Here is a 24,684-nt window from a genome sequence, read left to right as displayed (position 1 = left end):
TGGTCGATTGACTTCAAATAAAAACTGGTGTGGACATCAACTTCCGCACTTTCAAATGAGACCAACCAGCGGCATGTGGGTGACGTAATTACAGCGTGATGAAGCTTCAAAGACGATATGCGTAAACGCGTCGCTGCCGACACGTTCGGTGTTAAAGGGTTAAGGAAGAACTTTTTTTTTTTTAAGCTTGTAATCAAGTATCAAAACTCACAAAAGTCAAATAAAGCAAACTGCAGTAAACAGAATATAAATTAAACAATTGCCAGATTGGGGGCCCACTAGTGGTCAGGGGCCCTAAGCAGCTGCATAGTCTGCGTATAGGCTGGGCCGGCCCTGGGTGATGTTGTTATATCGTCCCTACCAATATTGAGACCAAATTTACGCCCTTGCACACACTCACTCATGGAAGAGCTCAAAACCAACATTAACTAACCACTCCATGAGCAAATGAAAGAGACTGTCATCAAAAGTTTTTCACGACTACAGCACAAATAAAGCCCTAACATGTACAGTATTTCCCTTGACAGAAAAAAATGAAACATTTTATTGCTCTCAGGTTTCCTATGCATTTTATTCTGTTCTGTGTTACGTTCTCCTGCCAAATACACATTACGCAAACCATCTTAAAAACGCTGCAAACCCCCAAACACAAAGTGGACAGTTGTTCTTCATGCATGTTACCACGTTTTCACGCCTTTTTGGGATGCCCACTTTGGAGTTAGTTGGCCGGAGAACAGTCGAAAGCAATGAAGAACAATGCCAGCGTTTTCGCTCGTACTCACTGCTTTGGACGTTTATAGTGCCAGTGGAGTTGTCCTTTCCCAGCAGGTTCTCCACCACACAAGTGTAATTCCCAGAATCCTCCAGTTTCGCTCTGTTGATCTGGAGTCTGGAGTTTTTCCTGTGGGAGACAACACTCGCACAGCTGAGTCAGGGGAATCGGGCCCGGGAGGAAGCAACATGGAAACGCATCCAGTGGAAACATTGGGGACAGTCAGGCAGACAACAGGACAAGCTGCCGCATGGCAACAGGCCTCTGTTTTGATAGTGTGCTGATTAAGTAGCAAAAAAAAAAAAAAAAAGTGTCTACAATAACACAACTACTATTGTACAGAGTTCAGTGTGTTCTCATTAAACCATGTCAAATGTCTCATGGCGGTTTTATTAATTCTACCTTTAATTTGACTCAAAAATAGCCATCGCTTCTTTTTCTCGCATATTATTCACGTGCTCCTTTCAAGCTAGCATTTTTAATTACAAGTTCATTAGCCAACCAGAGACATTGTGGTATGGTAGGATAAATTATTAAGAGTGCTATACAGGGTGATTGCAAAGTAACTTCCTATTTCATAATGCTTATCATTAATTCAAATATTGTCATATTTTTCTCAATTTCTCTGTGTATGTTCCTTGATGTATGGCAATTAAATCCATGTTCTTGTTTTATTTCTAGATCTATTAATTTGTTAGAGATTTCAGAGCTCTACAGAAGTGGCTGACGTAGTTTGGGGATCCGTGCAAAGATGGTGCAGAACCATTAAAAGAAGAAATGCTTAAGTTGAGGTTAAGACAATCAGGACTTGTGGCTGATATTCGAAGAAGCTTGTCACCCTTCAACTTCTAGGGACAGGAGGGTAGTGCAAGTGGTTCAATAAATTAAAAATAAATAAATAAATACATTAATTAATAGATAAGTAAATAAATAAATAAATAAAAAGTCATTTTTGTAGGGCTCTGAAACCTCATACAAATTTACATATCTGAAAAGAAAATGAGAAAATAGATTTAATTGCCATGCATCAAAAGACATAGACAAAAAAAAAAAAAGCGAGAAAAATATAACAATATTTGACCAAATTATAAGCACTTTTGAAATATGGAGTTACTTTTCAATCACCCTGTAAAATATACAAAGTTTGGTACTGCAGCCAAGAAGTGTATTGTACATATTATGACCAGTTTAAACATTCAATTTAAAAATACAGATAATTTGAGATTAAAAAATAAAATAAAAATAAAACATCTGGGGTCGTAGAATGTGTTTAAAAAATGAATTTGAATGAATTTATTTATTTATTGTCATTGTCATCACCATCATCATCAGATCATCATAAAAAGAAATCATCAAGAGACAGACAAGACAAGGAAGACGGGAAAAGCAGAATTGTTTAAGATTATTTAAGTAATCGATTAATCGATCAATTACTTAATAATCGAGTAATCATATTTGGAAACTTCAATGCATTGCAGAATAAATTTTAGAAGATGTAAAACAAAGGCTTCCTAATATTGCACTTCCAAAAGAGCATTAAAAGTGAATATGAAATAAAATTCCCGAGTGTTTTTTCAAACTATGCAGAATTGCACTTTCATTTTAGAACAATGAATGCATTAAAAATTAAATGAAATTAAATTTAAATACCTGAATTTAGCCTCAAGCAGTATTAAAAAAAATAATGAATGAGGATCAAAGTACAACAAAGGAACAATTGTCTAACTTGCATAGCAAAAGTCCGCTAGCTTAAATGCTATACAATGCTAACGTTTGTTTTTTTCACAATGCCCTTAAAAAAATCGTTCAAACACATATTTCCACAAAAAACTGGTAAATATACAGGTACCTCTAAATTAAATTACGACTGCATCAACAATCATATTAGCTCAAACAAAAACCTTATGTTGGTCTTAGCAAGGAGCAGCTGGATTCACCCATGCGAAATGAGTTATGTCATATTCACTGTTGCCATTAGTGGGCAGTGTATCCAGCCAAATGAATTAAAGCAAATGCAAACACTTTCAAAACAAACCATGACAACACCATTCTAATTAAACGAATCTTCGAAGCAGCAAAATTTGATTCGAAGCTTTTTTCTAATCGAATTACTCGAGTTAATCGATTAATCGTTGCAGCACTAATTTGGTTTATATAGTTTGGCTGGTCCTGTGACTTATACTCAATGTGACTTACTTAAAAGGGAAGTTCAGAATTTTTGACATTAGGCTTAATCTTTGTGTTAGCGGGGGTTTAATTAGTCATTGGAGTTGATTTCAACAAAATCAGTGCAGTTAGTTTGTTATTGATGAGTTTCAGGGCTCCGGCGTGGCTAACCTAGCGCGAGTCAATGAGCCCGTCCTAGCTTGCCAATAAAAAAACATAATATGCACGCATGAAAATCACCGATGAAGTTATTAAAACTTACTATTACATGTCAATAACTGCATTATGAACAGCAACATTTGTAATCCAGTAGCTCTGTAGGTAACAGGCTGCAGAGCAGAGTGATATTTTTTCCCCCCGGTATGTTTATGTTGTAGCCAGTAGCAAGTATCCACAGTTTGTATTGTTCCTTGTTCTTCATAGGGAATTTGTGGAAACTCTCATTTGCCCATTTCTTCTGTCTGTTTCCAAAGCCTCTGAATCCACATTTCACTATGTTGCCGTTCTTCAGTCAAGACGTTCTTCGTAGACTGATGCTGCATTCGAGGAAGGTGGGAAATCTGAGTTTTCCAACCTGCGCCCAGGATTAATATCATTGGCACGTCACTTGAACTAGGGGGCCCTATTCGCGAAGTCAGAAAAAAAGTACCCCGACTTCACGAGTTGCTTCAATCAGACGTCACTTGACAAAATTGCCCATCGAAAAGCAGACCGTCAATAGTAAAACTAAAGAAGGCAGTTTACAGTGTGGTCTATTTACCTTAGCTGTCGTTTATTCTCCACTATTTGATTGCTTACGAGAAGCCATGTTTGCTGGAGGTCAACATGTCTTTTGATTGCCAAAATAAAAAAACGCTTGGAACGCTTTGAGGCCGTACCATTCGAGTGGGATAAGTGTGACTTCCCACCTTCCTCGAATGCAGCATAAGCACGAGTGGCCGAAGTACTCCTCTCTGTTGTGGTCGCATTACGCATCTAAAAAAATAGTCCCACAGAAATAAATGAATTACGACATTTAGGTATTTTGAACAACGATCTGCATTTTGAATTTATTTAACTATGTTAGATTTGTTAATATCGTTTTTTTATTGGCATACTAGGAAGGGACCATTGACTAGTGGCTAGTGACTAGTGGAGTGGCTAGCTTAGCCACTCCAGAGCCCTGAAATTAAATAAATAACTAGGATTAATAACTCAGGATTTTTGACATTAGGCTTAATCATCGAGTTAGCAGGGGTTTACTTAGTTGGTGGAGTTGATTTCAACAAATTCCGTCTCGCGCTAGCTTAGCCACTCTCTCGCGCTAGCTTAGCCACTCCGGAGCCCTGAAACTAACAAATAACTTGCAAACAAAACGGAATTTGTTGAAATCAACTCCACCAACTAACTGAACCCCTGCGAACTCGAAGATTAAGAACTTCCGCTTTAAGATCAAGGGACAGAACACTCTCTGCCTGACAAATGCAAGATCTCGTCCCTTAACTAACTTGTAGAAATACCACCTAAAAAATGATACAATACAATAAATGCTGACAGCATAAGACACTCTAAAACATAGGCAAAAGAATATGAATATTTTTTTTCTCCGTGAGCTTTTGAAAAATAAACCTCTTTGTGAAAGTGCACTCCTGTGGAAGGAAACTTCATCATATTCAAATTCAAAGACTTTTATTAACAAGTTAAAAATAGCACTGTGAAAAATTCACAGCAAAATTAATTGAAAGTTGATATAATTTAAAAAATAACCGAGAAGTTAAGAAATTAATATGAACTATGCAAAAATTTTTTACCCCACCTATTAAAAGAATCGGAATCGAGAATCGTTTCGAACCGGAATCAAAACGTGGAATCGGAACCAGGACTATTCAAATTCAAACGATGCCCAACCCGATAAGTGGATTTTAAGGGGGCCAGTCCCCCTCTGGTGGCCGAAAAGTGTCATTGCATGTCATTGACTTTCCTATATACAGTATATATAAAAGTTGTAAAGCAATAAAACTGCTACAAAAATGAATGAAATGAACAAAAAAATATATTTTTATAATGGGTCAAAACTATTTTTCGAACAGATCATGTCACTAGCACCTAAGACGGTCATTTGCTTTTCATAGAATTTTCAAAATATATGTATATATTAGGGGAGGGCAATTTTATTTTTCAAATGATTTGTTTCTTAGATTAAAAATATTGTTTTTGATGACAGCAACTTTTTTAGGGATTGAATGATTTAGACACAAATGTCCTACCCATAATATGGCCAAAACACAAAAAGGATTGCTTCAATCAAAGAACTTTTTCAGTGAAAAATTAAGTGTTAAAATGCAAATTTTTCAATCTCAAATATTTTTTCGCATTCAAAAACTTTTTCTATGATTGAAATTGTTGTTGTTTTTTTTTTTTTTTTTTGATTGAAGTGACTTTTCTTTTTGAAAATATATGTATTTTTTTAAGCAACTTATTTTTTGATTGAATAATAAAGACAAAAATGTCCTAGCCAAAATGTGCTAGCCTGTGCTAATGTGGTAGCTAAACACAAATCAAATCAACAAAAAAAAACCAAAAAAATAGCTTTCACATTTTTTAGTTAGATCAGTTAGCTTAGTTTTTTTGAGTTTTAAATTTATTTTTGCATTCAAACACATTTTTTTTAATTGAAGTGACTTGTTATTTGGTTGAAAATATATATTTTGATTGAAGTAACTTTGTTTTTCTTTTTATTGAAGCAACTTTTTATTTTTTATTTTTTGGATTGAATACTAAAGATACAAATCCACCTCCATATGGCTCCGCCCAGGAGATACAATTTTTGACTGGGGTAACTACATTGGCACGACACCGGCGGGTGTACCATATTCAATGGATGACGATCTTGGCGAAAAATTTTGCCTAGGCAGCCTGATTTAGAACTCCTCTCAAGAATGATGGGAAACAAAAAAGCACTCATTGTTTTTCATTGTTTTTCATTCAATTTCATTGCTGACGCTACGTTTCAGGGTCATCAACATGTTGTGACCCCCCCTGCCCGAAAAGTCAAACTCCGCCTATGCCCAACCCTAAATATGAATAAGATAAGTTTTATAATAAGTTTTATCGTACATAAGACTAAGACGAAAATTAAAAGGGCTGCCAAAAACAGCGCTTCCCCCCCAAAAATGTTTCTTACAGTCCAGTGCTAATAACATTTTTTGTTCTACTTCTTCACAACGCATTTTTTGACTGGAGCAAATCATTGAAAAATATGTACGTTTTTAGCAAATCGAAGATAGGTGCTGATGAACTCATAAATAGCAAACTGGGGGTTCACTGCACTTTCTCAAACAAACTAACATATTCAAATGAATTAGTAAGAACAAAAAAACGTCAGTTCTGTCCAAATGCACAATACATCTTTTGTTACCATGGCGGAGATAGTGCCTTGGTGAAGCCACCACTTGCTAATTTTAACCAGAAAAAGGAAATCTATTGTTATCTGTTCATCTTTGATGCGGGGGCAGGCACTTTCGACACCCAATTAGTCATACAAACAATTCGAAAGTTAATTTCAATACTAGGTCTCCTTTGAAGGCAAACGTGATTTTATTTTAAAACATCTGCTGAAATGACACGGGGGCGGGCGTTATACTCACTGGCTGTTCTTTATTCGAATTTTTTTGCTTTTCTTCAGCTCGTTGCCGTCTTTGAACCATCGGTAGGTCGGCAGAGGGTTCCCCGTGGCCTCGCACTTGACTGTGAGCTTGCTTCCCTCGTCCACTATTGATGGATTCTTCATTGGTTTTAACTTTGGAGCCGAAGCTAGACAAAAAGAAAAAAAAAAATTATTTATATAGGGCGGAAAACACAGACAAGAATGAAAAAGCAGTTTCTGCTCTCGCACCCCTCTTTAAAATAAACTGCTGTATTTTAAGCCAAAAGAACTGTTGTGTTTGATAGAACAATATGTCTATATGATGCCATAGCAGATTCATGGCGCATTAAGCCCCCAAAGTATTTTTCGGTTGTCAGTTTGACCCTGGAAACCTCAGCTTACAGACAACACACAACCGCTTTTCTTTCAACCCAGTCGTAAAAAGAAGATAAATAGTTATATTTCTTATTCAAAATGTCTGTCATTTTTAGCTTAGAAAACATCAATTGATGTCTTCTATTTCGTTTAAAAAATTAAAAAAAAAACGACTTTGAAAAATTACTTGCTCGCATATTTTAAAGTTTTAAACAAGTTACGTCACAATGAAAAAATTGGCGTCTGTAAAAAAGTCACGGATATCTACCTCATAACTATCACTTAATTTTATTTTTTTCGTCACTGTCGCATTTCCCCCAATATTTTAGATGATAAATAATCCATCCAAACAAAGAAAAATTGGAAAAAAAAAAACGTTTAAAAGGGTAAATATATGAAAATGAAAATCTCAATTACTCCTTCCTACTTCTCCTACTTCTGCATCGCGACCCTTGTTATATTACCATGTTTCACCCATAAAATCCCCAAAAAATCCAGCTGTGGCCATTCACATCTGTGTCTTGAAACTCGATGATACATGCTATATGGAGTTTTTGGATCGAAACAAGGTAAGTACGCGATAATACCTCGTTAAAATCATGCTGTCTTTAACTCTGCTCTTGCGTCCTCTCACCTCCAGTTAGGGTTTTGCTGTTTAAATTTTTTTTTTTTTAAATGCACTATTGTTCAAAATTTTTCTTCCCCCAGAAAATTGACATTTTAAGCTTTCAAATGATGTCTCACACGTGCAAATCGGACAATTTTGAAATTTGGACAAATTGGGGGTTTCAGAGCGGAACTTCAAGTCACCTAAGTGTTTTCCGCCATGGCCCTTTACGAAACCCGAAAGGCCCCCAAAGTGCTTTACAACAAAGACAAACATGGCTCATAGTAAATAAAAGGCAGGAAAGGATTATACAACAACATTAAGAAATAAATAGAAAAGAAACAAAATAACCAATCACGATAAAAGTCAGCAAATAAAACAATAAAACAGATATAATCCGAAAACATTAAAAACCCTTAAGAAATAAAACCAGGCTACACTAATCTTGGGGAAAGGAGAGTCTAAAAAGGTGCGTCTTCAACCGAGATTTAAAAAGGCCTAAATTCGTAGTGGTGCGGATTTCAGGGGGAAGATTATTCCACAACCTGGGGGCAGCATCCGCAAAAGATCGGTCTCCCCGCTGTTTGAGACTGGACCTCGGAACGTCCAAATGAAGTTGGCCGGTAGAACAAAGAGTCCTGCCAGAATTACGGATGGTTAGAATTTCCTATAGGTAAGAAGGAGCCTGGCCATTAACTCATTCACTCCCAGCCATTTTCACCGGTGCAACCCCCTTCGCTCCTGGCCGTTTTACTGGATTTTGACTGATTTTGCAAGGCCCACAGAAAATTCTGTTCTATTGCTATATAAACACCCACCATATAAACCCACCAAAAGAAAGATTAGACTCTCTTCTTTCAGCAGGAAAAAAAGTTAGTTCATATCTTTTTCCATTCTTTAGAAATCAGCATTAGAAAATAGCTTAGTTTGAGCAATTTTCCAATTTCTGATGAAAAAAGAGAAATTGAGCTTTTTGTAAAAGCATACATTTCAAACATAACTTTGACTTTAACACAGCTATTTTTTGCTTTTGTGACATCCCAAACATCTGAATATTGTTTTCCTTCTACAAAATAACATAAACAACAAGACAAATAGAGCTTTTCATAGCAAAGTAACAATTTATTTACACATAACTAAACTGTTGAACTGAGAGATGACGCTGTTGTGGCCGCGACAGCCAGGGTAAACCTTTCCCTCATCGCCGCCTGTCTCATCTAGATGGATTTTTTTGAGTCTTTCTTTTGTGGTGACCACTGCCTCGTGGCGGAGTTCGCCTGGTGAACTTGTGTGGGGCATGTTGTGTTTCTGAGGGGGAACTGGTTTGGCCGTGCGCGTTTCCGGCTGAGTCGCGGGACACTGGAGGGTAGCGGGGGACGCGAGCGGCCGAGCACGGCGGCGCGGGCTCTGCTCGGCGAGCAGCACGGACTCAACGGCATAGTCCGCTGCACTGGTGGTCCCAGTCGTCCTGATCGGACTTCCCGGGCCTGGCATCCTGGTCATCCATTCGGTCGTCTTTCGCCGGCACCCCGGCCATGCAGCCCAGCCGTTCGTTCCTTTGAATCGGGTTGCGGGTCTTACCAAATGCGCTACTGCCTTCCAGTGGCCAGTTTTATTGCTTTAAAATGGATTTTCAGCATTGTGCTTTGGAGCTAAGTTGCATCAGAACCTAGAGATGTCTCTTGTGAAAAAAAACGTAAACTGAAACAATTAAAAATAGAACATATTTATACGTTTTTGGGAGCAAATGAGTTACTAGAATTAAAAACAAACAGTAAAAGTTTGAAATCAATTCTAAAATGGACCGGAAGCTAGTGGAGCGATGATAGCACGGGGGTAATATGTTCACGTCCAGGTGTATCTGTTAAAAATTGAGCAGCAGCATTTTGAACAAGTTGGAGACGAGAAATTGAGGACTTGGGAAGACCTACATAAAGTGCGTTGCATTAGTCCAGCCTTCAGCTTATGAAAGCGTGAATAGCTTTTTCAAGGTCGTGGCGACTACGAAAAGGCTTCACTTTGGCCAAGAGACGGAGCTGGAAAAAACTTGCTCTTACAACAGAATTAATCTGTTTTTCAAAGTTGAGCCTGCTATCAAATATCACTCCGAGATTTTTAACATGTGTCTTAAAAAAGGGAGCCAGAGCGCCAGAGTTGGCCTCAAAGGGATTCAACATAGAAGCTGTGCCAAAAGCAATATATTGAGTAGGGCTGTCAAACGATTAACATTTTTAATCTAGTTAATCACAGCTTAAAAATTAATTAATCTTAAGTAATCGCAATTCAAACAATCTCTAAAATATGCCTTTTTTTTGTAAATTATTGTTGGAATGGAAAGATAAGACACAAGACGGACACAAACGTTCAACATACTGTACATAAGTACTGTATTTGTTTATTATAACAATAAATCCACAAGATGGCATTAACATTATCAACATTCTTTCTGTTAAAGGGATCCACAGATAGAAAGACTTGTAGTTCTTAAAAGATAAATGTTAGTACAAGTTATAGTGATTTTATATTAAAACCCCTCTTAATATTTTCATTTTCAGCCACGTTGCTTTTCTTTTTGTGAACATTATTTTTTTGAGGGATAGGAATATTATTTTTCTTGTGCTTTCACTAAATGATACTGTAGCGACTCAACTGTTCCGCCCAAATGCATGATGGGAAGTTGGGCAACCATGACTGTCAGTGGTGGCTGCAAATGGTATACAGTATGTTCTGCTTTGTATTCAATTAGGCGTGTTAAGAAAAAGAACGTCTCCTGCTCCCCCCAAATGCATGAAGGGAAGTTGGGCAACCATGACTGTTAGTTCAGGCTGCTTAACCTTTAGGCAATTAAAGGTGCGGTCAAATGAACGCCTGTGTCTACTCGCATTTCTCTGCCTTTTCACTCTCAATGTGCTAAAACGGCGTCATTTTAAACTGTTTGAGGGAACGCATGAACGGGTCATTCCGTGCATACGTTAATTGCGTCAAATATTTTTACGTGATTAATTTTTAAAAATTAATTACCGCTTGTTAACGCGATAAATTTGACAGCCCTAATATTCAGTTTTGCTTTCGTTAAAATGTAAAAAGTGTTGTGCTAGCCACTGCATCACATCGGATATGCACTCCATTAATTTAGTGAGAGCAGTTTGTTTGTTGGGTCTCATGGGCAGATACAGCTGCAGGTCATCAGCACAAAAATGAAAGAGATATTATGTTTTTTTATAATTGATCCTCAAGGTAGGAGATAAAGTGCAAAGAGAACAGGCCCTAAAATAGAGCCTTGTGGTACCCCGCAAGACAGAGAAGTTTGTGAGGAGGACAATTCCCCAAACAAAAGGGAATCTGTCTGTTGAGAACTCTTTGAGAGGGGGAAAAACTGTTTAGTTTGCAGAATTGATACTCCATTGTGTATTCGGGGAGTGAAAAAGAGGACATTGAGGCAGAATTGAGCCAACTGTCCCTCAGATGATGAAGCTAAAAATCTCTCATGTGACCAGCAGATGTTGTCACTAGAGGCATCATCAAGTTGACGTCAGGCTAAGAAACAGGTGCAATTTCAATCTGGTTATCTTGCTTTACAACAAACTGTTATTTGAAATTTTATAAGATATTACATTAAACATCCTCAATCAATCAACACTAGTATGATAGGCTGCCTCTCTTGTTCGTGGGACTCAAATATTGTGTAATTTCAAGAAATGTCATTCATTTGATTATGAGAAATGATCTCTGACACACACCCGTACGTTACGCGGAGAACACACAGCCACACAAGCACTTGCCAGCTGACAGCTGCACACATGTTTTAGGGGGAAAACTCACTCAGGATGGAGAGAGTGAACTAGGGTGAATGATGGTCAGTCAAGGGGATGGCCAAGATGCCCCCCTCCTCCGCCTTTACGCTCAAAAATGTTCTCCATTCACGATATCATGTGCATGTTTCGCTGAGTAATGCTTCTTATTCCAGCTGTTTGTCACTCCATCAAGTATAGCACTGAGTACAAAAAAATGCAGTTGTGTTGCATTTACAACTTGTTCGCCTAACACCTCTTTCTGTGAAAAAATGTGTCCTAGTTCCGTGACCTGATGAAGGTGTCATGTGTGCGAGGAGAAGAAAAGCCTCAATGATGCTTGGATTTTTTTGTCTGTTTGTGTGACACATGCACACAGTGATGCAGTTTTAGCCATTGTTAACAAAATCACGTTACACCAGTACTTCTCAAATAGTGGGGCGCGCCCCCCTGGGGGGGCGCAGAGCGATGCCAGGGGGGGCGCATGTGTCCTCGGGGAACATGCTTTTTTCTTTTTTTTTTTTTTGCCGGACTGGAATAAAGTGTACTTGCACATCCACTCAGTGGGTGGCAGTGGCGCTCTCATTTTCAGAGTGCGTGCAGTTTTTTTGAACTAAGGAAGAGCACTCAGCACACAGAAAACAGATATGAAGAGCAGTGCGCCGCCGCCGTTTTCGAAAGCCGTTTTCCGACCGGACTCACTCACGCAGCGACCCACTGTCTTGTCCGGTTCTCACGTCGCCGCCCGAGAAGTGCCATTTTCGGCTTGGGATCGTCACGACGACCGCCCTCACCTACGGTTCTACCTCGGCCGCCGAGAATGCGCTTTTTTCGTGCCGTTTGCCTTTTAGCTTTGACTTTTAATACAGTGGGGTGATGAGGAAAGACCACTGTTTACTGTGTCTGAAAATAATTATAGCGGACTGCCAGAAGCCAAATCAATTAAGACGCCACTTAAAGACATTCGACCCCAATCTCATTGATAAGCCGCTTGATTGTTTTTCAGCGAAAACGTGCCGAATATTGCCAACAATAGTCCTGCTTTGTCAGTGTTATATCAGTAAACCAGTGAGCATTGTTAGCATGCTCATTGCAAAATGACTCCACACCATTGCAAAGGAGGTAATACTGAGTGTGAGCAGCAAAAATAAAAACTGTCCTTCTGTCCAAAGACACTCTTTTTTTCCTTTATTCATTTTTGTTTTTTCGGTCAAATTTTTTGGCATATTGTCCTCATGAGTAAATGTTTCTAATCAATTTGAATTTGTTATTATTTACGGATTTTATTACATTTTATTTTTCTGTATCAAATGGTCAAAAATACCTTGAGTGTATTTTTACAGTTTGAATGTGACTTTTTTTTTTAAATTCAGGCAAATTGATGCACGTCAAGTCTTCTCTGTTACAAACAAAACAATGTTAATAAAGTTATACTTTATTATAAGTTGATCTGTTACTTTTTTTCTTTATTAGAAAAAAAGGACACAATGTTAGGCAGATGAGTATTTATAATAGTAATTTTATAGACGAATAATACTATTTACAGTGGCGGCGGAGAGTTTGGGGGGGCGCGAAACATTTACGTCTTGCTTGTAATAATACATATTTCCTTTTTACTACACTAATGAATTTTACGTTACATAAATGTGATTTTAATCCTGTAGTTATCTGTAATTTGTTCACATTTTGCAAACAATTAAATTGTGTTTTAACGACACAATTATTCATCGAAATATACAAAATTTTAGGAGATTGAAAATTACATTTTCAATATTTAATTTCAGGTTATTTTTATGTTCATAAAAGTATATTCTGCCAATACTTTCTGAAAGCACTACTTGCATTCTTACAATTAATCAAACACAGGACACAGAATACAAATTAAAGCTTCACTCCTTTAATTTTAATTAACAACAAAGATATGGCGGAAAACACAGACAAGGCTGAAAAGGCAGTTTCTGCTCTTGCACCCCCAAAATTTTTTAATTTTTTTCGTTTTACCCTGAAGACCCCCTTTTACAGACACCGTGCAACCGCTTTTGTTCCAATCCAGCCATAGAAAAAGGTAAGTAATTATATTTATTATTCAAAATGTCTATCATTTTTAGCTTAGAATCGTTAATTGATGTCCAATATTTAGCTTTAAAAAAAAAAAAAAAACGACTTTATAAAATTATTCATTAGCATATTTTAAACTTTTAAAGTACGTCACAATGAAAAAAATTGTGTCTGTAAATTGGTCACGGATATCTACCGCATAACAATCGCTGAATTGTATTTTTTTTCTTACTGTCGCATTTTCCCCAATATTTTAGATGATAAATAATAGATCCAAACAAACAAAAAATTTGAAAAAAAAAAAAAAACGTCCAAAAGGGTTAATATTTGAAAAAGAAAATCTTGACCACTCCTTGATGTCCACCTATTCACTTATAAAATCTGGCTGTGGCCATTCACAGCTGTGTCTTGACACTCGGTGAGACATGCAACATGGAGTTTTTGGATAGAAACAAAGTAAAATACATGATAATATCTTGTCAAAATCATGGTGTCTTAAATTATGCTCTCTCATGCTGTCACCTCGAGTTAGGGTTTAGGAGTTTTAAAAAAAATCTTTTTAAAAATGCCCTCCTGTTCAAAAAAATTCTTCCCCCAGAAAATTGAGATTTTAAGCTTTCCAATGGTGTATCACACATGCATATAAGACAATTTTGAAATTTGGCCAAATTGGGGTCTCAGAGCGTAACTTCAAGTTACCGGAGTGTTTTCCGCCATTTGCATTCTCCCAATTCAGGATTTAAGACTGATTGGATGTAGAGATATAGAGTGTGCGGTATTTTTTAATTGCTTTGTGATTGTATAGGACATTGTACATATTTACACGTGTTACAGATTAGGGCTGCAGCTATCGATAATTTTAGTAGTCGATTAATCGATGAACTAGTTAGTTCGAATAATCGAGTAATCGGATAAGGAACATAAAAAATTTAAATACCTGAGCTGAGCCTCAAACGGTATAAAAAAATTAATAAAGAGCAATTGGCTAACCTACACAGCAAAAGTCCGCTAGCTTAGATGTTATAAAATGCTAGCGTTTTTTTGTTGTTTTTTTTTTTTTTACAATGCTCTTAATAAATGATTAAAAGACATGTTCTGATTAAAAAAAACGGCTAAATGCACCAATAAAGTAAATTACGAATCCATTTTAAAAAAACATTAGCTAAAACAAAATCTTAGCTTATGTTAGTCTAAACAGGGAGCAGCTGGATTCAGCCATGTGAAATGAGTTATGTCATATTCACTGTCGCCACTAGAGGGCAGTGTATCCACTCAAATCAATAAAATTAAATGCAAAGACTTTCAAAACAAACCATTAAAACATCACTTTAATTAAACGAATACTCGAAGCAGCAAAATTTAATTCGAATCTTTTTTCTAATCGAATTACTCGAGTTAATCGATTAATCGTTGCAGCACCATTACAGATTAAACAAAAATCTTAATCCGTGATGTCATACTATGTGTCTCTGCAGAGTTCTACAAGCCAAATTTAAGACCTTTTAAGACTTTTAAAGACCATGATAAATACAATTTAACACCTATTTCACATCGATACCGGCAAAAAACGTACAAAAGATTTCATGGAAAATTGGAGGCCCGGAATTACTTGAAAAGTACATGAATTTGTTCCCAGCTCTTTCACACTGTGATACAAAATGCTTAACCGAACCCAAAACATTAGAACTTTTTCTTTTGTGAACCAACATGTAAACCACAATCGGCGTTTGCTGCTAGCATTTTATGATGGCCTTGTGCTTTTCAGATTGCAATGGGATTCCAACACTTCATACGAGTTTCCCTCCACCGGCATCAACAATGCACTGAGCTACAGCGGAAAACACAGACAAGACTGAAAAAGCAGTTTCTGCTCTTGCACTCCTCTTTAATCGAAACTACTGTATTTTAAGCCAAAACAACTGTTGTGTTTGATTGAAAAATATGTACAGTATATTTGCTGCCATAGAAGATTTATGGCGCATTCAGCCCCCGAACTATTTTTAATTTGCCTGTTTTACCCTGAAAACCCCCGTTTACAGACGTCGCGCAACCGTTTTTGTTTCAACCCAGCCATGAAAACAAGGTAAGTAATTATATTTATTATTCAAAATGTCTGTCATTTTTAGCTTAGAATCATTAATTGATGTCTAATATTTTGTTTACAGTCACGGACATCTACCTCATAACTATCGCTAAACTGTTTGGTTTTTTTTTTTGTTACTGTCGCATTTTCCCCGATATTTTAGATGATAAATAATCGTTCCAAACAAAGAAAACTTGAAAACAAAACATTTAAAAGGAGAGATATATGGAAAAGAAAATCTCGACCACTCCTTGATGTCTGCGATTTCTGCATCGCGACCCATGTTATATTACCATGTTTCACCCATAAAATCCCCCAAAAATCTAGATGTGGCCATTCACAGCTGTGTCTTGACACTCAGTGATACATGCGACATGAAGTTTTTGGATCGAAACAAGGTAAGTATGCGATAATATCTTCTTAAAGTCATGGCGTCTGTAATTCTGCTCTCGCGTGCTCTCACCTCCAGATAGGGTTTTGCTGTTTAAAAAACATTTTTTTTAAAATGCCCTCCTGTCCAAAATGTTTCTTCCCCCCCAAAAATTGAGATTTTAAGCTTTCCAATGATGTATCACACATGCATATCGGACAATTTTGAAATTTGGCCAAATTGGGGGTCTCAGAGCGGAAAGTCAAGTCACCAGAGTGTTTTCCACCCTATACGTTCTCAAGCTACAAATCATTAAATTTGCACTTGCCCATGCATGTAACTACTGTTAATCAGTTCTGCTAAGTTTTCTCCGCTATGACTACGCTAACGAAGCTGTCATCACGCAATGACACACGCACAACAAATCCTGCTTGTGTTCGATAACTTATGACGGGGCAGCACCGTTAGTTCCGTTTCGTTATGATGTACACTGAAAGATGTAGACTGAAATGTATGCATGTTCTAAATAAAAGTAACGTCAATAGATTTTCAAGACCTTTTAAAAGTGTATTTAAGACTTTATGAGATTTTATGAGAATTCTCATTTTAAGGCCTTAAATGAAATTTATTGGATTTAAGACTTTTCTAGACTTTTTAAGACCCCGCGGATACCTTGCAAGTCGCTCATTATACTATTCCCTATTTGGGTTTTTCATGCAACACAAAAAAGTTACTCTTCAGTTTGAATACTTTGGCGTAGGCTCTTCACTGCTTCAGTTCAAATGATAAATTTACTCAACCAGTACGGGTTCACATCCATGACTAAAAATGTTATGAATGCTAAAAAGAAAATTTCATTAACTCAGTGAGGGTGATAGATGTCCAAGCCATTTGAACTGGCTGAGGTTGGCAATGAATGATCATGACTACAATTGAATTCAAGGATTTATGTTTTTGATATGATGTTGAAAATGAGAATAGACACATGCGAGATTCGAAACTCAACGATAAAGCTATCTATGGGCTTCAATACTGTATGAAATTCACTCACAAACAATTGTGGCAGAGCATGACTGGATGAGATTCATTACTTTCTTTATCCAAACAGCACAGTTTATTTCTGCACGTGTAGCATGTGACGTGTTTGAACCCTCAAGGTTAAGGCTAATGACTTGCACCTTATGTACAGTAAACACTATACTGTATGATGACTGTATGATACAATAGCAGTTGCCAACACATTACACATTTTCAGTAAAAAAAAAAAAAAAAACATTCCAAAGTGAAACAGAGGTACAGTTCGATCCAATTTTCTCACACATCATGTAATTATAAATACTTTTTGGGAAATAAATAAATAAAAAGATATAGTATTTTCAAAATAGCTCAACCACTGATAGATGACAACATATTTTTAGATCAACAGCATCTATTTAAGGTTTGAGCCTTTCGGTATTTATAGCACTTTGGAATATGGGATGCTGAAATGAGGTGGGTGAGTCTTTGTTTATCCTTGCATATTTTTGCACCCGAGTCCGAGTGACCTGATTTGCCAAGACCTGATCCAATCCTGAAAAAAAGTTTTGTTTTTGAATTTGAACAAAAGTTCCAAACATGTTACTGTCCCAACGTGCCGCCTTCAGAATGTGAATTATTTTTAAACACTTTGTTAAATGCTTCATTGAGTGAGTCCACTCACGCTTTGATGCTCATGTAACTGAGAACAGCCTCTCACTTACACAATGAGTTGCCACAGCACACGTATGCAAGTTTAACGAGGAATGTGTCACGGATCGGGGGCGGACGAGCAGTGTGGACCCAAATGCAGGGAAAGGGAGGCAAGGCAGAAAGGCGGTGCAAAAATGATTTGAATTAACGCAAACAAAAAATAAAGTACAAACCAAGACTGAGGTGATCCAAAAAACACAGCCAAACAAAACTCAAGGTACCAACATAAAACTGGGTATAAAAAACTTACTGACGGCACGAGAATAGACACAGACGTGAACTTCGACAATGTCGCAACAAAGACTCAACAAAAACGGGGAGCTTATATACACACAGACAAAGGGTAACGAGACAACAAAGAACAGGTGGGTGACACAGGAAAAATCAGGTTGGAGGATACACAAGGAGCAGGCACAACAGGTGAAATCAATGGAGAATCACAGGAACAAGTCACACTAGGAGGAAACAAACACAAAACCTTGATTGACACATTTGTGCCTTTGATCGTTTAGCTACCAAGCTTCTCGGGCAAGATCAAAGCTACAATCCTGTCAATCATCTTTAACTTTAGGCAAGGCGGAGCAAATTTACTTATATAGCACAATTCAACACAAGGCAATTCAAAGTGCTTTGCATCACATGAAGATCATAAAAAGCACATTAAATCGATAGAACGTTAAAAACTAAGACAATCGAAACAGGAAATTATACATAAAAATCGCATTTAATCAGGTAAAAAAAAAAAATACTACTACTAATAATAATAATTTAATTCAGCAATTGACATGAAGCACAAGAGGAAAAGAAAGCAAATAGCTTGAAATATATGGACAGTTATGGATATAATGTGCTAAACAAAAGCGTTTTTAGCCCTGATTTGAAGGAACTAACAGTTTGAGCATACTTCAGACCTTCAGATAACTTGTTCCAGAGGTGGGGGGCAAAATAACTAAATGCTGCCTCACCCTGCTTGGTTCTTGTTCTTGGAATATACAGGAGACCGGTTAAAGACAACCTTAGGGGTCTAGATGTTTCACAAGACAACCTTAGGGGTCTAGATGTTTCATAAGAATCTAAGAACTCAAGCATGTGTTTTGGTCCAAGGCCATTAAGTCTTTTGTAAACAAGTAGTAGTATTTCGTAGTCTATCCTTTGACTCACTGTAAGCCAGTGTAACGATTTTAAAACCGGTGTAATGTGGTCTAGTTTCCTTGTATTTGTGAGGACTCTGGCTGCAGCATTCTGTACTGGCTGCAGCTTCCTGACTGATTTTTTATCAAGACCTGTAAATATACCGTTGCAATAGTCCAATCTTCTAAAGTTTTTCCATGTCTTGTTGAGTCAGAAGCCCCTTAATTCTGGCTGTATTTTTTAGGTGGTAATAAGCATATTTAGTCACGGAATTTAGATGGCTATCAAATTTTCAGTCTGAGTCAATAATTACGCCAAGATTTCTAACTTGATTTGTAGCTGTAAGTGACATTGTGCTGAGGTGCCTGCTTATCTTTGACCTTTCCTTTTTTGGCCCAAAAATGATCACTTATGTCTTCTCTACATTTAGCTGGAGCAAATTCTGGCACATCCATTCATTGATTTGATGAATGCATTTACTCAGGGAGACTAAGGGACTATAATCATGTGGGGACACAGAAATGTAGAGTTGTGTGTCATCTGCATAGTTGTGATAGGAGATGTCATACTGTTTCATAATCTGAGCTAGGGGAAGCATTTAGATGACAAATAAGAGTGGTCCAAGAATGGACCCTTGAGGGACTCCACACGTGAATTTGGTTCGTTTTGACTTATGGTTTCCGACTGACACAAAGAAGTAACTCTATAATGTAAGTAAGATGTGAACCACTGAAGAACAGTGTCAGTAAGCCCTACCCACTGTTCCAATCTGCTGAGTAGTATGTTGTGATCAACCATGTCGAATGCGGCGCTGAGATCCAATAGTAGCAGAGCAGATGATTTGCCCTCATCGGTATTCCGACGAATATAATTTAGGACTTTGATAAGCACAGTCTCGGTGCTGTGTTGTGACTGAAATCTAGACTGAAATGAGTTAAAAAGATTGTTTTGCATCATAAAAACCTGGATCTGTTCGAACACAACCCTCTCGTTAGTTTTCCCCAGGAATGTTAGATTTGATATTGGCCTATAATTACTAATGGTTGAGGCATCCAGATTAGGTTTTTTTAGAAGAGGTTTTATTATTGCAGTTTTTAAAGTCTGTGGGAACTCTCCAAGTATTTATAATCTGAAGTATGACTGGGGCTATGCAATGAAAAACAGTTTTGAAAAAGGATCTCAAGGCAGCATGTTGTGAGCTTTAATTTTAACAAAATTTCTGTTAAAGTGGCATAGTTCAAGAGGCTAAACTGTCCAAGATTGACGTGGTTGACATTTTGGGGGAGGTATTTAATGTAACAATTGTTAATCTGGAGTTGCACACAGTCAGTCTAATCTTTAGTACTTTGTGTGTAAAGAATGCTGGGAAATTATCAGATGCCAATTCCTGAGGTACTGATGCTTGTGGGTTTGTCAGTTTGTCAACAGTAGAAAATAGTGAACGGGTATTGTTGACGTTTCTACTAATGATCTCTGAAAAATAGCTTTACTTCACTTTAGGTAACTTTAAGTACCAAACGCAAGCTGCACTGGACAGTTTGGCCGTACTGCTTAGCAGGAGGGAAGATGGGGCGCTGTATGAGCACGAAGCAGATTTTTTTTTTAAAATTCAAAACCCAATCCTTTTCTTCTTCAGGTTATGTTACATAATATATATAATACTTTACTTAACATTAATTCACATATGGCAGAAAACAGACAAGACTGAAAAAGCAGTTTCTGCTCTTGCAACCCTCCATAAAATAAACTGCTCTATTTTAAGCCAAAAGAACTGTTGTTTTTGATAGAACAATATGTCTATATGCTGCCATAGCAGATTCATGGTGCATTAAGCCCCTGAACTATTTCTATTTTGTCCGTTTTACCCTGAAAACCCCCCGTTTACAGACATCACGCAACCGCTTTTGTTTCAACCCAGCCATAAAACAAAGGTAATTTATTATATTTATTATTCAAAATGTCTGTCGTTTTTAGCGTAGAATCATTAATTGATGTCTCATATTTCATTTAAAAAATAAAATAAAAACTTTAAAAAAATATTCACTCACATACTTTAAACTTTTAAACAAATTATGTCACAATTTAAAAAAGGGCGTCTGTAATAAAGTCATGGATATCTACCTCATAACTATCACTTAATTGTATTTTTTTTTTTTTTTTTTTTTTGTTCTCCGATATGTTAGATGATAAATAATCGATCCAAACAAAGAAAAATTGAGAAAAAAAAAAAAGTTTAAAATGGTAAATATATGAAAAAGAAAATCTCGACCACTCCTTGATGTCTGCTATTTTTGCATCGCGACCCTTGTTATATGACCATGTTTCACCCAAAAAATCCCCCCAAAATCCAGCTGTGGCCATTCACAGCTGTGTCTTGACACTCGGTGATACATGCTACATAGAGTTTTTGGATCGAAACAAGGTAAGTACGCGATAATATCTTGTTAAAGTCATGGCGTCTGTAATTCTGCTCTCGCGTGCTCTCACCTCCAGATAGGGTTTTGCTGTTTAAAAAACATTTTTTTTTAGAAATGCACTCCTGTTCAAATGTTTTCTTCCCCCAGAAAATGGAGCTTTTAAGCTTTCCAATGATGTATCACACATGCATATCGGACAATTTAGAAATTTGGCCAAATTGGGGGTCTCTTAGCAAAACTTCAAGTCACCTGAGCGTTTTCCGCCATATACATTAGTACGTCAATAAATAGTTATTACGCCCTCCAAACGTTCCCAAATGACCTGATATGATTAGGCCACGCCCCACAAATGTCACAAAATGACCTAATATGACCTGGCCATGCCCCCCAAATGTGCCCAAATCAACAGAACCTGATGTTGTCCTCAAATTGTCCCCAAACCAACCTGGGTGGGGATAAGATCTATATCTTCACACGGCAAAGACCAGAAGTAATTTCTCCAGAAATTGCAGTTTCTAGTTATTAATGTAGACTGGTACTAGTAAGTGATTGTTATTTTAAAATGAGGAAAATTGCTCTGTGAGTCCTTGGGTGCTGCTAACCTAACCTTAAGTATGGTATTATTTCACGTTAACGTACCTCATAAGTATTACTTTACCTTAATTAATCATTACTGAATGTTTTTGGACCCTTATTGAAAAGTGTAGCACATGTGTCCCTTAACTAAGAAATTTTAAATGCTTAAGTCCCACCCCCCCCCCCCCCCCCACCTTAACCTTTATTAACCATTACTGAATGCTTTTTGGACCCTTATTGTAAGGTGTAGCACATGTGTCCCTTAACTAATACCCCTTTCCCACTGGCCAAAAAACCCATGTCAATCAACTAACAATCCGCTTTTGGTGGCAGTGGGAAAGGTGCAGCGACCCGCCTCGATCCGTGTCAATCACCCCGCCAAGCAACCCGCGTTAAAATCACCTCGGCTCTGATCGTCATGCAGTGTGAACGCAAAACCCCGGGTCAACAGTCAACACCCTAATCTACGTGGTGACGTAGGGTTTTACATGATGCGTCATAACTCCTTTCAATTTCAAACCAAAATTCATGTCGCCTACGTGTCCTCAGCACAAGCAGAGTGTTGATCCTTTGCTGCATTTCGACCATTTTGAGGGCAGTAAAAAGCATGAAAAAAGAGAACACAAACGGAAAGGAGGCTTCCATGTTGCTCTGCATTGTTTACTTCCTTGAACTGAATGAATTTGGTCGCACTTGTCGACGCGCATCTTAGCGTGGTGACGTCACGTAACCTTACACACGGCGGAGGAGGGGTGGGGGGTTAGATGGGTGAAGAAAAAAAAAAAAAAAGACACGGCTTTTTTTGGTCAGTGGGAAAGGTGCCAAATGCCAATTGCTAGTGGGTTGCATCGGCTTGGAAAAAACCCACGTTGACCCATTAGTTTCAGTGGGAAAGGGGCATAAGAAATTATAAATGCTAAGTTAACTAACCCTAAACCCTAACCCTACATAGACCTATATATATTTTTTTTATTTTACCAAACCATTAGTTACTGTCTGGTTATGCATTAACTAATGCATTAGCTAATGCATTAACTAATGCATTAGCTAATGCATTAACTCATGTTAATTAATATATTAATAAATGTTAGATAAGCAATTATATTAATTATTGTAATGTTACTTAAACATTAGTTATTGTCTAAAAATGCATTAACTAATGTTAATTAAGGGACCCTTAATGTAAAGTGTTGCCAAAATGTTTTTGTCAGACAGGTCTTAAAAATGACCCTACTTAAAAGTGATATTACAGGTTGTTCATATTATCAATAGGGCTGTCAAAATTATCGCGTTAACGGGCGGTAATTATTTTTTTTTAGTTAATCACGTTAAAATATTTGACGCAATTAACGCACATGCCCCGCTCAAACAGATTAAAATGACAGCACAGTGCAATGCCAACTTGTTACTTGTGTTTTTTGGAGTTTTTTCGCCCTCTGCTGGCGCTTGGGTGCGACCGATTTTATGGGCTTAGGCACCCATGAGCATTGTGTAATTAGTGACATCAACAATGGCGGGCTACTAGTTTATTTTTTGATTGAAAATTTTTACAAATTTTATTAAAACGAAAACATTAAGAGGGGTTTTACTATAACATTTCTATAACTTGCACTAACATTTATCTTTTAAGAACTACAAGTCTTTCTATCCATAGATCGCTTTAACAGAATGTTAATAATGTTAATGCCATCTTGTTGATGTATTGTTATAATAAACAAATACAGTACTTATGTACCGTGAATGTATATATCCATCTTGTGTCTTATATTTCCATTCCAACAATAATTTACAGAAAAATATGGCGTATTTTATGATGGTTTACGATTAGTTAATTTTAAGCTGTAAACTCGATTAAAAATTTTAATCGTTTGACAGCTCTAATGAGCAAGTTTACCAATCACTTAGGGCCAAGAAAACATGGATATTTCAAGAAAATAATCGGTTAAAATAAAAATCTTTCTCTGATTTAAAGCCCTTGTTGGCGAGTTATAATAAAGATGTGCAAGAATTTCTGGCTGACAGATCTGTCAGGCAAATGCATCTTATTAAGACAACAGCTGTTAAGAAGCCCCTGATGAGCAGCAAGCAGGTATTTGAAGTTACTGCCGTCTCTGGAGTCCCGAGAACCTCTTGATGTAGGAGTCTCTCAAGGTTTGCAGTCATGCATATACTCGAGCTGGATTTCGGCCACCCGTAACTAACGCTCACAAGGAGAACCGTTTGCAGCCATCTTAGAAATCCATGAAGACAAATTTCGATGAATGCTTGAGTAGCAAAAAGAAAGAGAATGGTCGGAAGGCTCATTTAAGATGCCTGAAGGTTGGAAGTTATCAAAACAATCTCACTAATTAATAAGGGTTTAGAGATATAAACACTACATGGTACATACACATTGGCTGAACATACTGAAGTGTCAGGTGCTATGAGTTTATCAAGCAAAACCACATGCGGAACTTAAAAAGTCCAGATGTTTCCCATTAAACATGTATTTTTTTGTGCATTTTCGCAGCTGTAAGAGGCTGTATGGGATGTTATGTACAAAAAGGAACCTGAACTGATGAATACTCAAACATGTTTGACAAGAGACTTTATCACAGTTTTATTAAACAACCTTTTCCTCGAAATGTAGTTTGGCAGGAAAGCTTTGAATTCAATTTCAGTCATTTGACTGATTATGCCCAATATCTTAACTGTACGAAATACAGGCAGTCCTCGAGTTACAAGGTACCCGTCTTACGCAATTTCGACTTTACGACGCCATAGTTTCGTCCACCATTTTGTCTCCAGTCATTTTTTTCGACGCGTAAACGGTAACTTATTGTACGATCTTATTTTTACTTTACTTTAATAATATGACATGTTTTGTCCTCACTAAAAGTGAAGTTCAGCTTTACAGACAGCAAACAAGGCAATTTTTTATTTTTACGTACATCACTTTTGACAATTTTTAAAACAGTAACACACATATGTACACTTATGTTCAAA

The 24,684-nt window shown here is 37.2% G+C and overlaps 1 protein-coding gene across 2 annotated transcripts in view; it reads right to left on the bottom strand.

Moving 5' to 3' along the window:
• Nucleotides 1-24,684, bottom strand: part of nrg2a (neuregulin 2a) — a 256,050-nt gene that overhangs the window by 127,051 nt on the left and 104,315 nt on the right. For both annotated transcript variants that reach the window (XM_057820501.1, XM_057820502.1), the window contains exons 2-3: nucleotides 6,565-6,730; nucleotides 783-901 (exon numbers count right to left, since the gene is read on the bottom strand). In XM_057820501.1, coding sequence (XP_057676484.1) covers nucleotides 783-901; nucleotides 6,565-6,730 — 285 coding nt within the window. The remainder of the gene's footprint in view (nucleotides 1-782; nucleotides 902-6,564; nucleotides 6,731-24,684) is intronic.

This window comes from Corythoichthys intestinalis, chromosome 18 (assembly GCF_030265065.1).
Source record: "Corythoichthys intestinalis isolate RoL2023-P3 chromosome 18, ASM3026506v1, whole genome shotgun sequence".
NCBI classification, from domain to species: domain Eukaryota; kingdom Metazoa; phylum Chordata; class Actinopteri; order Syngnathiformes; family Syngnathidae; genus Corythoichthys; species Corythoichthys intestinalis.
Note: the sequence above shows the minus strand (reverse complement) of the source record. Positions and strands in the feature narration are given on the sequence as shown.